We start from the raw sequence: 15,473 nt of genomic DNA on the forward strand, positions 1-15,473 counted from the left end.
ATTACTTTTTTTTTTTTACTGGAATCATTGCTGATTATTAGAGGCACAAGTTCCTCAAGGAAGAAAATATAAATCCATAGAATAGCACTTAAGTGGTAATGTTATCTTTAGATTCACTGAAGTATTTAAAAGTTGTGTTAAATGACCTGTAGCCAGTGGATCTAAAGATGATCCTGCGCTTTTTGTAATTGAAAGGGTTTGCCACTCGTTACAGCTCTCACTGTTAGCACAACCTGTCGTGAAGATTTTGCTTTTTCCTTTTGCCATTAATCGGTTTAAATCAAGAAAGGTTGAAGTAATATGTAAATGTAAAAATTTATTCCTAATGCCTGAAATAACACTACTACAAATTTTTATAGAAAACACAAAGAATAATATTTAAGAAAGTGATATTTGGCCTACATGAATCCAGTTTATCATTAAAACTTTCATGGTGGACTTCATCAGGAATTCTTTTCTGCAAATCATACATTTCAGGCTGCTTGCATGAGAAAATGTTTCTGGAGGAGCTGCGCAGCTTTCAGACCTGATCTCCTTTTTTAAATCCTCCAGGGTGTTTGGATATCCATTCCCCATCCCTCCAACCATGTACTTAAAAAGTGGGTTTGACTCCTTTATTGAGTATTATGAGTATTGCCTCATTCATTTGGATATGCAAATACCATAACATTATGCTATTTGGATATGCGAACAACATAATCATAAGATTAGGTATCACCTGTAGCTGATTGCCCGAGTACTAGGTCCCTGTCTCGCCCTCTGGGTCTGAGCACAGCGTAAGCAGAGGTAAGGGCAGACTTCCCTGTCCTGCTGGTGGTTCCTTGCCATCAACGGTGTGGCAGCACCAGTGACAGGTAACCATGCCGTGGACCCCCTGAAAGGATCATCTGCACCCCAAAATCGTTCCTCTAAGGACAATCTAGGGTCTTTATTTCTGCCAAACCCCAATGATCATTCCAGAAGTTGGTTTCTGAATCACACACTAACAGAATGAGTTCGTCACACAGAAGGGAGAAGCAGCACAGAGTACCTCAACAGGGGCAGATGTCTTACACTGCTGTCACTGAAATCATACCAGACCATGCCCACAATCATGCCCTTTTTTTCTAGAAGACGTAAAAATACATCACACATTGCATGCTGCCTATTTTACCGGTTGCCCAGTGTACCATGCACCCAGGATTTTCCAGAGACCACATTTCATTCTCGGCCTGCTTCCAGAAAGTGCCAGTAACCAGAATCTGTGAGGCACTTATGCAGAGCAACCCCCTCACATATGTCAACCTCTATGCATTCAATTTGGCTGCTAGATTAGGTGACAGGCTGGGCTGGATATTTTTCCAGACTCTCTTAGATGGATGCAGCTTTGCGCCCTGGCCCTTGTGACAGGATGCTGCCTCTTCTTGACTTCCAAGTGAGGTTTGCACTGAAGTTCAAAGACATAAGGGAACAGTTTTAGGAAATGCTGTATTTTACATAAATTTGACATTCCCATGCTTAGGATTGTGTGCTTTGATGGCCTGATGATGCTACAGGAACTGAGTTATACTAGTTATGCCTGAGACATTACTTATTGCATGAGATAGTGACCACTGATTTCCTAAAAGTTCCACAGGTGGGATATATGCAGGTCTGCGGTAGCATCCTGCTGACCTGGGCATCTCAGAAAGTTACAGCTACTCAAAGATAAGCATTTGTTCTTTTCAGTTAAAGACCAATATGAATAATGAGATCTTCCTCACCTGCATGGGGTAGAACACAGAAAAATGACACAGTTTCTTTAGGAAATAAAATTGAGGGGGTGGGATAGGGAGGAAGTGGAGGCGGGGGATTTCCCTCCAGTGCAGATTATAATATATCTGTGCAGTATAGAAAGGGGTTAGTTATTTTGAGGGGGAAGCAGTTGGTACAGGTCAGTGTCGGTGACAAAATAAATCATGTTGATTAGCTCACTCCTCCCAAGACAGAGCAAAGAAAAGACTGGCTTATTTGTTTCTATGGGAACCTGTGAAGTCTGCAACAGGAACCTGATTCTGTGGAATTCATAAAATCCTCGTGTAGACATTCCTGTTCAGTTACCACTACCAGCAGTTAGCCATATTAACATACCATCTACAATTCAGTTAATCAGCTATCAGTTCAGTTTCCTATTTTATTTTTTTTCCCTTTCATCTCTCTGCTGCTTCCAGATGACTCACACTTTCACAGTCCCTTGCTCAGCATCGCTGCCTGATGTCTCCTCCTCTATTCTCAGTCTCGTGGGCTAGATCCTCACTGTTACAAACCAGCGTAGCTCCATAGAGTTCAGTAGAGCTGTGCTCATTTAACGCAACTGAGTACATGGCCGCCCTCATTAGATGTTGGGCAAGCAATGTATTTAACAAACCTCGAGGTTTCTCAGGCTAAGTATTTACATCCTCAGTTTATATTAAAGTGACATGCATACATTTGCATATATTAATAGCATTGGCATATCTGAATAAAAAGAGCGATAATGGGTGGATATTTTAGCATGTAAATTCTCTGAAGCGTGGAGAATTCCATTTTGTGTATGTGGAAGTACCTTTTTGTTGCTAACAGAAACAAATGATAATTAATATAGCAATTTACAATGATTAATAGCAGTAAGAGATAGAAATATGCTAAGAAAGCTGTGTTAATAGGTAGTGTTTCATCTCTAACATTCTTATACTGAAGATACTATTTCCTTGGGTGTCACCAAAGTCACATCAAACAGTTTTAGAGGGAAGGCTACAAGCAGAGCTCTTTGGGGATTATTCTCCTACTGACCCCCCTTACAGGGATATCCAGGTATTCCCTTTTAGGAAGGACTCAACCACTGAGCAGAACAGAAGGCAGGGCAGCAATAGGAGGGAGTGGAATTGGCCGGTGCTGGCTTTCGGCTAATGGCTGTACCATTTTGACCAAGTCAGTTACAGCATAGCTCCTTTTTATTCCCTGTAGAAGATCGTTAACTCATCCAGCACTTGGATTAATTTCCAATGGAGGCCCTTCTTTAGATGAACTTTATCAATGTAATAGTTTCAGGCAAAGGTAAACTAACAGTCTGCAATTCCTGGCAGTTGACTTAGTTTTTTGCAGCTCCTTTGTAGGGAATAATTTTAAACTAATCTCTGCTCTGTGTTGTGTTTGTAGCCACAGCTGTTTCCAGTGAACAGAATCCTGTTATTATCATAGCTGTGGTTGCTGTGGCAGGAACCATCATTCTGGTCTTCATGGTGTTTGGATTCATCATTGGGCGAAGGTATTGCACCTTGCATTGGCATAAGCACATCTGGCCCCACTCTTGTGAACTCTTGAGACACAGTCTAATCTGGGATAGTAATTTGCAAAACTGAAACAGAAGTCGTTTTTAGTAAGGACAATTTTTATTTAAATCCTGTTATCAATTATTCAGTTCGTCGTCTTACTTTGGCAAGACACACTTAAATCAAGATGTTCTTTTTGTCCTATGTAAATGTGCTGTAAAAGGAACCCCTAGCAGGTTCTTTACCTGTACTCCTCAAAGTCCCTCTTTCTGTTCAGTTTTCTCATATGGAGAAGTCTGACACTTTATCTGATCAGCCTTTAAATGACTTTACATTCAAGAAAAAGAGGCACAGCAGTAAGTTTAAGAATATCCTCATGTAAAACAGTGTTCTACTTTCAAGTTCTTTAATCCTCTGTTTTATCCATAGAAGCTTTTCACCAGAACTAGAATTTTCTCTTTAGAACCTGTCCCAACTGGTATTTGATACAAAAGCCTTTTGATTGCATCTGTTCATGATTTATTTAAAACTCTGCTGTCAAGAGAATTATAGCTGAAACTTTCAAAGGGCCTACAGGAGTTAGGTGCTCAGTGCCTGAAAATCCCAGCCTGCAAAGCTGATGTCAGGACTTTAGATGTGAGGAAGTAAATCATTATTTACCAGTAAAACTGGAGTCTTTCTTTTCAGGCATTGTGGCTACAGCAAAGCTGATCAAGAAGGGGATGAAGAACTTTACTTTCATTGTAAGTGTTTTGCTTTTTTTTCCCCCCTTTCAAAAATTCCCAACTGCAATTGTGTAAACAATATAAAAACAACCCTCTATGAAAGACAAAGCCATAAAAAATTTAAAAATGCTGTGTAAACAACAAGTGGGAAGTTAAGCAGTGTAAAAATGTGACCTACAAAAAACGAATGCAGATTAAAGTCAATGTTTCTCACACAGACAGTTTTATTTCTATACATGTGTATAATATACTGTTGTTTTCATTCTGCTTTTTTTTTTTTTTCTTTTGGTTGCTTTGAATATGTTTCACACTGTCCTAATGATCCCTCTGAGGTGCAGCATTTGAGAGACCTTTGGCTAAGTGACTAGATGATCTTTACCTCAGGCAAACTTTAGATTAAGAAAGTGTGGGTCCCTGCATCACCCTAACAATGAAGCCAATCTGCTCAGAAGCTGCTTTCTGCTACTGTGAATACCATAGCATCAATATTTACAAAACATAATGTCCTTAAAACCAGAATATTTAATATGAGAAGAAAGGTCAGCTACTTCGTTACTGTTCTCTATTCTAGACCACTTGCCTAGCGAAGAATAGCACCTAAAGCCTCTCTTGTTAAAATCACAGCTACCATATGAATTTGTGCTAGAACCCTGGGAAAATTCAATAAAAAAACATTTCTTGCGTTAATTACAATTGAAAATTAAAGGGGAGAGGAAGACTTATGCAAAAATAGTTTCAGTTTTATCAAAATATTGTTTAAAAACTTTCTTATTTTAGCCTTTTCTCATTTCAGTTGTAATATCATTTTGACATAAGAATTTGAAAGCGTTTTCATTTCTCCTAGAGTCAGTCATTAACTCAGGAAATATGGTAAAACTAAGTTGCAGAATGACTTTGAGCATCCAAAATTGCAAAATCACGTAAATAGAATTAAACTGAATCTAAATTCTGACACAGAACAATGTATGGGTTTCCAGATATCAACAGAACTTGCGATTTAGTCATGCTATGCTGTATGTAGCCTTTGTTGTCTAACGATAATTGCAGCTGTAGCTTAAATCCATCAGTTTGGATTTTTTTAATGAAAGCAATATGGTTTATCTTATTTTACATACTTTAAAATCATGAGCTATTTTCAGAAAGTAATGTCACATGGAGAGCGAAGTAGCCACTAGTCAGAAATTTGTAGCATCTTCTCAATGCATGCCTCTTTAAATGAGTAGTTCTAGCCAAAGCTCCACTCAAATTCGGATCAAGGTTTCTGTTTCACCTTTCTGCCCTGAAAAAATCAGATCAGCTGGTATTTGTTCATGCTCCCTGAGTTTGGGTGTGTTGCTACCTAAATGATTTCGTTTAAATGCAGTGAGTGTTAAACTTAGTAGTGACATTATTGCAGCTTTAGTCAATCAATTCATAATCTGTGCAAGAAAGGTGGAAAATAATAATGGGATAAGAATTATTTATCGTGCACTTTGTAGTGCAGCTGATTTTAAAGAATTCATCAAAAAATCTGATGTTACTTAAATGTTATTATTCTGGGAGTGATGGATTTGAAATTTGCTCTCATGGATGCATTATAAGCTTTTCATGTCTTCAGAAGAGCTACTGCTTTCACTGTTAAAGTCCTCATTATGTCCTTGAAAGAAAAGATCAGCTACGTATTCTTGTATTTCAGTATACAAACAAAAGGAATATGCTAGCTAAATAATTCCTTGCCTCGTCTCCATTATCTGTGACATTTTTTGTTTCAGTGAAAGTGTAAATGAATTAATATGAAAGCTTCTACTTGATGATTAATAGTTGATCTAGAAATGGTGAGATTTTATAAGTGCTCATTTCCCTCGTTTTGCTTTCAAGAAATCTGGTTATCCAGCAAATCACTCAGAACAGTTAGCATACACAGTCTTCTTAAAATCATAGTACAAAATATAAGTCACTGTTTGTCAAGCTACTTTTTCATCATCTGCTGATTGAAGGTATAGTGTTTAATTTTATTGGGCAACCACGTACAGAATTAGATGGAACCCAGTGCTGTGGTCACCAGTTTGGTCACAGAGCTGTAAACACCAGTGCCATGTCCTTTTGCTCTGTAACATCTAGACAACCTTCTGTGCTGAGGTACCAGATTGGATTCTCAAAAACGTAACTTACAAGAAGCACTTACTTAACATAAAAACTTACAAGTAACCATTTTTTTTAACCAGGTTCCAAAGCACTGTATTTAATAGAGTATCATATATTTAATTTCAGTCCCCCTCAACTCTCTGTGACCTCGAGTGCTACACTTGAAGATACAAGTACAATGGAGGAGTTTAGTTAAGCAATTCAGATTTATATTTGGTTTCCTCCTACCATTTTGTTCTAACAATGTCTTCAAATCTAGGCCAGCATTATTTCACGTTGGTATGCCAGGATAGCCCTGGCCTGTCAAAATGTTTTGTGACAGCTTGAATAACGAACCATCAGAGGGCCACTTGAGATTCGCAAGGTTACCTCCAATCCAAGCCCCTTATCACAAACACAAGAGGATGGTTCCTTCTCCATCTCCCTGCCTAAAAGCACTATTATAGGAGGTTAACCTATTGCTTTCTTCTCATTTTCTCTAGTCATTTTTGGTTTTAAGAAATAAATATCTGTCACTTTAAAAATGTGTGGCATTATCAAAGCAATTGGAAGAACATCTATTAAAATACATAATATGGCAGATAATAACATCTGGGCAACACTTCAAATAATTTCTCTGGATGTAAATTCATTAGATTACTCAAACAATTTCTCTGGCTTTTTCCTTCTTATGAGGGTTTGAGGATTTTTCAGTCAGTAATATCATCTGAAGCATAAATACACATGATTACTAAGCTATTTTTCAATATATTTTCAAATTTAAAATATTTTTTGTTCAATTAAAAGATTACAAAGCAACCATAATGATATATGTTTTGTATTGACTTTTGATCCTATTCGTGTGTATCAGTATATCAATTAGCAGAGGAACATTCTTGCATTTTCAAGTTGAGTTTTAATTCACTGATTTAATTAAAGCTCAGGACTGTAATCCTTGTGAGATGAATTTATTTCATAAAAAATGCTTGATTAATAGATTTCCAGGGTTGCTCTACTTTCACCAGAAGTTGCTACTTTCACCAGAAGAGCAAAAAGTAAATTTCCTGACTCTGCAGCAAACTGAGGGAAAAAACCTACATGCTGGCCGGAGTGCCAGAGAGTGCCTGAGTTGCACCAAGTGGAAGACAGAAAGAGGGAGCAAAACCCAGACTGCTGCGTATTATTCACTTAGGTGCTTGAGAGAGGGAATAATTGTGCCACAGAGCCCAGTTTCCCTTCCCAACAGCCTTTAGAAGTTGGCTACAAGTGTTTCTCATGTTCATATTCTAGTGCAAGAAACATTTAGTTTGGCTATTGACACAGTCTGTAAATAATATTCAGCAGTTTAAGCAAATTGAAGTAGGTGGAGAAGCCTTTCTAATCCTGCTAGAAGACAGAGATAACATAAAAAAATGATGGTTACGCAACCTGGGAAAAGAGAATAAGCTGTCCTTACACAGAAGAGAAAGTTTCACCTTCCTCTGTTGGTCCTTTACCCCTTCCCCTGCTTTATTTTCACTCCCACTCAACCCTTGCATTTTATTCCATTGAGCACTACTTAATATTTATTATTTCTTTCACTTCAAGGTGGAGATGCAGGTGCTAATGTTAGTCATTTTTAGAGATGGGGTTGTGTACTTGTGTCAGCATGCTTGCAGATGATGCCTAAAACTAAAGTTGCCTCTCAGAACGGCTCTGACTCAGGCAGTGTGGAAGCAGGTTCAGTCTTCCAAGGAGCACTCTGCATAATGAAATTCCTGGGCTGACTGCACAATAAGTGCCTTTGCTTCATCACAGTCATGCTTTCTTACATCATTACAGTTAAATTTCCAGGCACCAAAACCTACATTGACCCTGAAACCTACGAGGACCCAAATAGAGCTGTCCATCAATTCGCCAAGGAGCTAGATGCCTCTTGTATTAAAATCGAGCGTGTGATCGGTGCAGGTAAGGCTGCCGTGGCTTCCTGATTCAACTGTTCCATTTAGCCGGGATCGAAACTCATACATCATAATGACAGGCGAATAATTATACCTCGAGTATAGAAGAATTTTTGCATTTGCCAGAGTGGTTAAGAGCAATGAAGCTGCACTGGCTTCTAAAATGTAAAAACAAATAGGGGGAAAAAAAAACAATAAAACCCCCAAATAAATAAGTAAATGAAGAGTCTTGCTTGACATTGAAAGCTTGTGGGTTTCTAATTCTGTGTCTGCTGTTAAAAATGTAATTGGGGGGAGGGGGGCAGTTTTGCTGCCTATTATTTACTGTCAGAGTAAAGGCGTTAGGCATGAGTGCAAATTCTGCTCGCTTTCCTTTTGCAAGAGGGCTTTTTGACCTCGGAATTTTTGTTCATGTGAGTAAGAAAAACTGGCTGCAGCACAAAATCTTAAATAGAGACTTGGAAGGTCTTGTTTCTGTATAACAAAATCTTCCCTAAGGCTGTTTTTTGTTCTACCATTTTTCTTTTTGATATTTTATGAATACAAAAAGTTATTGTTTAACTTCTCATGGCTGATTGTAATTGCACCAGCATTACATTGCTTTTCTTCCTCTTGAACTGTCTACCACCTACTTAAGCCATGGTGTTCGTGCTCTAAAAAGGCAGTTTCATTTGTTTGCATTAATAAGATATGTGACATTTTTATTGCACTACTCCATGTAGTGAAATTAAGTTTCCGTGGGTAAGAAAAATATCAAATACTTTGGATTCCTGGAGGAAATGTTCTTTTGCTTTCCTGTTGTTTTATAAAAGTATTAGTAGAATACTTTTAAAATCACCCTGTAGTTTGGCATGCACTGTAAATTACATACTGTGGTATTATTTTAAAAGAGGAGAAGTTTCTCTAAAATAAGCTAGTTTACCTGTAAAGAAATCTTCACTCTTAGAATTCACAATGCCTCTTTAAAGTAATCTCACTCATGTTGAATCATGTCTTAATCAAGGAGTAGTAGCATTGAAATTAATGACACTGCTGAGCAAATTATTTCTTCAGATGCGTAAGAGCATAAGAATCCAGCCCTTGCTAACTAGTAATTTTTGTGATGCTAGAATGGCAGCGTCTCTTCTAGCAAATACACAACATATAAGATTTAAACTCAAGATTAGCAGAGAAAAAACACTGAGCTTTATCTTTTGCTTTGGGTTAAAAAACTACCAGCATAGCAACAATTCAGAGCACAAAGACATACTCAGTTGGACTTTGCCAATGCCTTCTGAGCAAAACACTGAAAACGCTTCAGTTGCGGAGTATACAGTTTAAAACGTATTTTCACTGTTATGACAGACTAATTCCAGAATGTTAATCTTGTTGACTGCAGATTAATTTGTTCTTGTTTTTAATGAGTATAACTGATAGCAAAAAAACTAATGTGTGTTAGTGGTCCTTCTGCAGAAAGTTAATTAGAAGTGCTGTCATGAAAGCGTGTTGTGTATGTGGTTTAGCTATGGCTTTAACCTGTTTATGTAGGTAGCAAATAGGAGTGCAATGAAATGTAGTTCAGGAACAACAGAATGTTAAAGACCCAAAGAAGCAGCTGAAACTCATACATCAAAGAAGAATATAGAATTTCTACTAGTGACAGCACCAGAAAAGCCACTTAGCAGTCTCAATACGCACCAGCAATGCTGGCCACATCAACTATTGAGTAATGCCATGTCTCTCTCAGACAAACAGGGTGCAAGTATGCTTGTGCTCAATTTACATGAGGGATATGTGCTTTCCTTGCCAACATTTTCATTACCATCCTGCTGCGGCCACCTGTCAGATACAGAATATGGTGTCCACTATGTTGAGTCCTGGTTCGTATCACACATCCTTTGTTTATGCCTCTTCCTTGTTGACATGCTGAGCTAGTGGCTGTGTAGCTGTGCACTATTCCCATTCTTGTTGTCATATTTTCTGGATCCTTTCTGGGCATCATTTCAGATGAATATACTATTTTCTTGTGAATAAAAGTGGTTCATTGGCTAGCATCCCGGCCTGAAAGGCATAGCATACGAGTTCAAGTTTCTGGTTTGCCTGAGTGTGAGTGATCTGCTTTTGGAAATCAATCAAAATCAGATCACAGGGAGCTGGAAAGGAGTTAAGCCTTAGTGTCTCCTGTGCCAAGTAACCTAATTACCTGGCTCTGAAGTATTGCATAGACACACACACACTTATACTCACGTCTTGTTTTCAGTGTGTAACAAAAATAATTTTGTAAGGTACCGCTAGAGAAAATTTTTATCCTTTAGTAAGTTCTTGCGGCTAGGAGCAGTGAGTGAGGTGAGTGGTGAATTCATTAATAGTCACCCATATTGCCACTGAAGTGCAGGAAGGAGGTTAAGGCACCAAGCTAAGGGCATGAGCAGCTGGTTGTTACGTATGTCCTTGCCTCATGGTATTCATAGCTATGATGTGTATATTCAGACCACGACTCTGGTGCCCAAGGATGACTGGGGCTAATGCCTCACCTGTGCTGGCAGGAACAGTTGTACTCGCCTGGCCAATCAGCTCAGGTACAGTACAGTGTTAAAAGAGGTATATGGAGCTGATTGGTGCTAACCTTAATTCAGCTAGCATAGAACAGGAGCAAGAGGAGTTTGATTCAATATGCAGTCATCTTCTGTGAGATTCGTAAAATGAGCCATGCTGAGTGGAGGTTTGCCCAAACACGTCAGCTGGCAATATTAATATCTGGTCAAAGTTCTACGCTTGGAGAACTGTGAAGCTGAGGCCCAGGTACTGCTTTTTTCCTTCTCTAACCTCTGCTGTTGGGGTGACAGGAGAACAGTAGTGTTGGTATGGTGACAGTGTCCTAAACAAGGTTTCTCAGAACTCATCCATTAGGACAATTACATCTACCTCTTCAGGCATTCACCCCCTTTTCCAAGCATACCTCTCCCCACTGACAGCCAGATGCCTTGCCAGTGTGTATGTGCACTTAAGTCCTGATCCCAACAGGTTTCTCAGAACCTCAGTATATGTCCTAAAGGGATTCGCTAATCAAACTCTGTGTCAGTCTTTCCTAATTCAATCCTTTTTTTCAGCACTCACCCTAAAACGTGCCTTGGATGTAGGTGTGCCTGCATACTTGGGTATACTCAATAGCTTAAAGTTAAGGCACTCCACAGGTATGCAGGAGATAAATTTCAGACTTGATTTGATTTGGAGGAGGGACTTGGATCTGTATCTCCCATACTCCAGATAAATTTGCAAAATACCAGATTATTAAATATTTTTGTGATGAATCTTTCTCTTTTTAAAAAGATGTTCTTTTGCAATGAATCTTTCTTTTTTTAAAGAGATGTTACAAGATATGTTACTACTCTTTTCTCCTATACATCCCAAGAGATTTTTTCTCCTGGCTACAGAATAGGAGGTCTCTCTCTCTCTCTCCCTGCTGGCATGGCTGTGAGACAAGGGACAATCCTTAAAACTTTCACAATCTCAATAATAATGAGGGAGATGTTTTGCCATTCAGCTCCACAGTCTTGCATGCTTCCATCCTCTTTCTTGTCTGATGGAGTCCAATTTCTTCTCTCCCAGATTATGGTTGTTGAGGCTTTTTTTGTATTCTTGCTGGCTTTTTGGCCATTTTTTTCACATGCTTCTTCAAGTTCCAATTGTCTGTTAGTTTAGAAGCCTTTTACAAACTTCCAGTGTTTGCTTGTGTTTGTTTAATGTTACAAAATTATTATAAGTCACACCTTTCATTTCATAATCTGCAAAGTAAATTATCCTGCTTGAAGGTAATAATGTAGTGCTTCATTTAACACCATAATGATGTTAAATTAAAAGCAGCTCTGAAAGAGCTGCCTTTTGAAAGAAAAAAACCCATTGGATCTGAAGATAGCATGGAAGCCCGTAGAACAGAATGTCATTTTCACTTGGAAACAGTATTACTATTTCTGTAATAGTATTTTCTTATGAAAGCTACTTCATATTTATTTCCCATTTATGAAAAAATGTAACAAATTATTAAAAAGTCTTTTAAAAGATTCAAATAACAGTCCTGTAGATTGGCTTAACGTGAAGTGTTTACTCCGTAAGGTACTCAATCAGCAATTCATTTAAGGTACGTGCCTGTCTTTGTGTTTTTAAGTAACCCATTTAAAGTGTGAACATTCACATATTAAATTTAAACACACACTTAGGCGGCTAGTTGAATCAAGGCCTAGAAAGAATATTGATATTATAGTTGAGTAATTCAGCATTGATATACTTCATTTTAGGAGAGTTTGGTGAAGTGTGCAGTGGGCGTCTAAAGCTTCCTGGCAAAAGAGATGTTGCAGTAGCCATAAAAACTCTGAAAGTTGGCTACACTGAAAAGCAAAGGAGAGATTTCCTGTGTGAAGCAAGCATCATGGGACAGTTTGACCACCCCAATGTTGTTCACTTAGAAGGGGTCGTTACCAGAGGTAAGCAGCGGCTCGATCTGTCAGTCAAATAACAACATAATGGCAGAAATTACTTTAGCTTATTCATGGTCAAAGATTCAAATTATAAACAGGCTGCACACTCCTAATGGATTTTCTCCTGATGCGTAACTAACTAAAACAATACTTACTTTATTCTACAACCTGAGGAAAAAAATTAAGATGCATGCATGATTAAAAGATGAAGTACTTTGAAATATATTATTTTTCTAGTTTCATTTAGCCTCAAAGACCATGCAGAGAGATAAGGTTTCTTATGTCCTTTCATATTATCTGAAGTGTCATTATTCCAGAGTCCTGTTCACACAGCAGGAGTTAGGAGAACACACTGACATTTTGATTTGTATGGTTTAATTTTGTGAATCATGACCACGTTCCATGCAGGCATTTAAGAACTTATTAGAGCTCAGTAACAGTGCTGGCAGCCACAGAAATGTTCGTTGTCTCAATGATTCAGTCCTTCAAAGGAATAACATGTGTTTTATCAAAAAAGGCACTCCATTTGTGTTACAGTTTCTCAGACAAAATCTGTCTTCTTTTCTTTCAGGGAAACCAGTCATGATAGTAATAGAATACATGGAGAATGGGGCCTTAGATGCATTTCTTAGGGTGAGTACCAAAATGAAAACATATATAAACATGTGACATATATATTATGTTACATATTGTCACATTTTAAGATATGATTTTATATATGTGTGTACATATATGCATACATGCATGATATTCATATAATTAAAATGGTTTTCAGGCTGAAATGCATCCTGACAAATACTGGTAATGATCTACATTATTTCAGCAAAACCGGATCAGAAATGAGAGGACCAGGCAGGATCACACGGGAACATTCTAGGAGTTTAAGTCATTTAATGTGGCATAGACATGGTGGGTTTTATTATTGCCACCAGCTGAAGTTAAAACCACTGATACCTGAAGCCCAATCTTCTGTCTTTTGGAAGCAGAATTTTATTGTGTCAGCATAGCTGAAATCAGCATACAACAATTCCTAAATGGATGAAGGTTGTGTTTAAGAGAACAAATCATAGAATCATACAGTGATTAGAGTTGGAAGGGACCTTAAAGATCATCTCATTCCAACCCCCCTGCCATTGGCAGGGACACCTCCCACTAGACCAGGTTGCTCAAGGCACCATCCAACTTGGCCTTGAAGACTTACAGGGATGGGGCATCCACAACTTCTCCGGGCAGCCCATTCCAGTGTCTCACCATCCTCAAAGCAGAGAATTTTTTCCTAATAGCTAATCTAAATCTACCCTCTTTCAGTTTAAAACTGTTACCCCTTGTCCTATTGCTATACTCCTTCGTAAGGAGTCCCTCCCCATCTTTCCTGTTGGTACTGGAAGGCCACTATAAGGAAAAAGAAATGCAAGTTCAGAACAATTTTGCAATTTTTGAGTGCATGTTCTGAACTGCCAGTTCTGACTCCTTACCAGCTGTACAAGATGGTATGAGATGATGTATAAACACTCTATAGAGAACAGAAAGATTATGTTTGTTTGACAATCTCCAAGCTATGAATGAAATTAGCTAAGGTTCCAAAAGGAAATAGTTCTTATTTTCTTGATACAAATAATTATGTTGAGAGATGAAGGGGGTAGAGGCAAACTATAAACAGCTGTGCATCAGGTAATCTCTCTTAGAAGAGACTTGCCACAACTTAGCCAGAAATTTATAGTGATTAATAAGTTTTGTTACTTCTAGTACATTAACTACTCACACATTTCCTAACTGGATGTACTGCTTTATCTCTGAAGAAAATAAAACTTGTGTTTGAAGCGAGTTGCTTTGCCCCAGGATGAATTGCCACAGAAGCAGTAAATAAGTAGAAAGCTAAAGTTGTAAAACTAATTCTTATTTCTCTTCTCAGCTGTACTAACAAGAATTGCTGCTCCTTTCTTCCCTCCAGAAACATGATGGGCAATTTACAGTCATTCAGCTAGTGGGAATGTTGAGAGGAATTGCTGCTGGAATGAGATATTTGGCCGATATGGGATATGTACACAGGGATCTTGCAGCACGCAATATTCTTGTCAACAGCAACCTTGTTTGTAAAGTGTCAGATTTTGGCCTTTCCAGAGTTATAGAAGATGATCCAGAGGCTGTCTACACTACTACCGTAAGAGAAATCGATGGGTTTTAGTAGTTTTGAGATGTGGTTATTAAGAAGCAGCATATCTTCTAGAGACTATAGATAAGAGAAATCTATTCATTGCTTGAGAAATGTTAACCAGTCAAAAGGAAAAGAGTCTCTGCAGAAATCTGGCTCTAATTAGGGATTAATATTTTTGTAAGAACCTGCATTTTTATTTGGTAAAGTTCGAAACATTTTGCACAGTATCTTCATTATTCCCTTCCTCATGATTTTCTTTTTGAACAAATACGGAAGTTTTACCCATAAAAATTATAATCATCTCATTTACTATCAGTCAATTAAAATATTTGTAGGCTATTACTGTTTTTCAGACTAGATTTTATCTCACCAAAAAGTTGACTAGCTTGAGGCTAGACAGTGACAAAGCTCGGCTCCCTTGCTTTTGGGTGGGACGGTTTTCTTAAATAAGCATTCATTGGGCACACTACGCTCTTTATTCTTTTGTTGAGCCAGCTCCCCTTTCCCACCCGTGGGGCCTCGCTGTACCTATTTTCTCATGCTGAGGGAAGGAGGGGCCCCTGGAATCTGCTCCAACAGGCGCAGGGATCCGGGAAACCACACCAGCGTTCACAGCTGTCAGTCCTGCTGCTGGGCTCTAAGTGAGATCCTCGTTTAAAAATGTCAGACTGAGATTTCAGAGGAGCTGTATGACAGTTCAATGGGATTTATATGCACAGGGTGAGATCCCCCTCCCCTGCCTTCAGCCAGCTGGGAGTTAAATGACTAGTGTAAATCAGACATCTAAGCAGCCCCTTAAAATCAATGCAGAGATGAGCACTTCCGGA

The 15,473-nt window shown here is 38.4% G+C and overlaps 1 protein-coding gene across 11 annotated transcripts in view; it reads left to right on the forward strand.

The window, feature by feature from the left end:
- Positions 1 to 15,473, forward strand: part of EPHA7 (EPH receptor A7) — a 214,609-nt gene that overhangs the window by 129,673 nt on the left and 69,463 nt on the right. For 7 of the 11 annotated variants that reach the window (XM_074581111.1, XM_074581106.1, XM_074581104.1 and 4 more), the window contains exons 8-13: positions 3,157 to 3,265; positions 3,957 to 4,012; positions 7,919 to 8,044; positions 12,312 to 12,497; positions 13,063 to 13,124; positions 14,443 to 14,652. In XM_074581111.1, coding sequence (XP_074437212.1) covers positions 3,157 to 3,265; positions 3,957 to 4,012; positions 7,919 to 8,044; positions 12,312 to 12,497; positions 13,063 to 13,124; positions 14,443 to 14,652 — 749 coding nt within the window. The remainder of the gene's footprint in view (positions 1 to 3,156; positions 3,266 to 3,956; positions 4,013 to 7,918; positions 8,045 to 12,311; positions 12,498 to 13,062; positions 13,125 to 14,442; positions 14,653 to 15,473) is intronic. The other 4 variants (XM_074581112.1, XM_074581102.1, XM_074581109.1 and 1 more) reach the window with 1 other exon arrangement.

This window comes from Larus michahellis, chromosome 3 (assembly GCF_964199755.1).
Source record: "Larus michahellis chromosome 3, bLarMic1.1, whole genome shotgun sequence".
NCBI classification, from domain to species: domain Eukaryota; kingdom Metazoa; phylum Chordata; class Aves; order Charadriiformes; family Laridae; genus Larus; species Larus michahellis.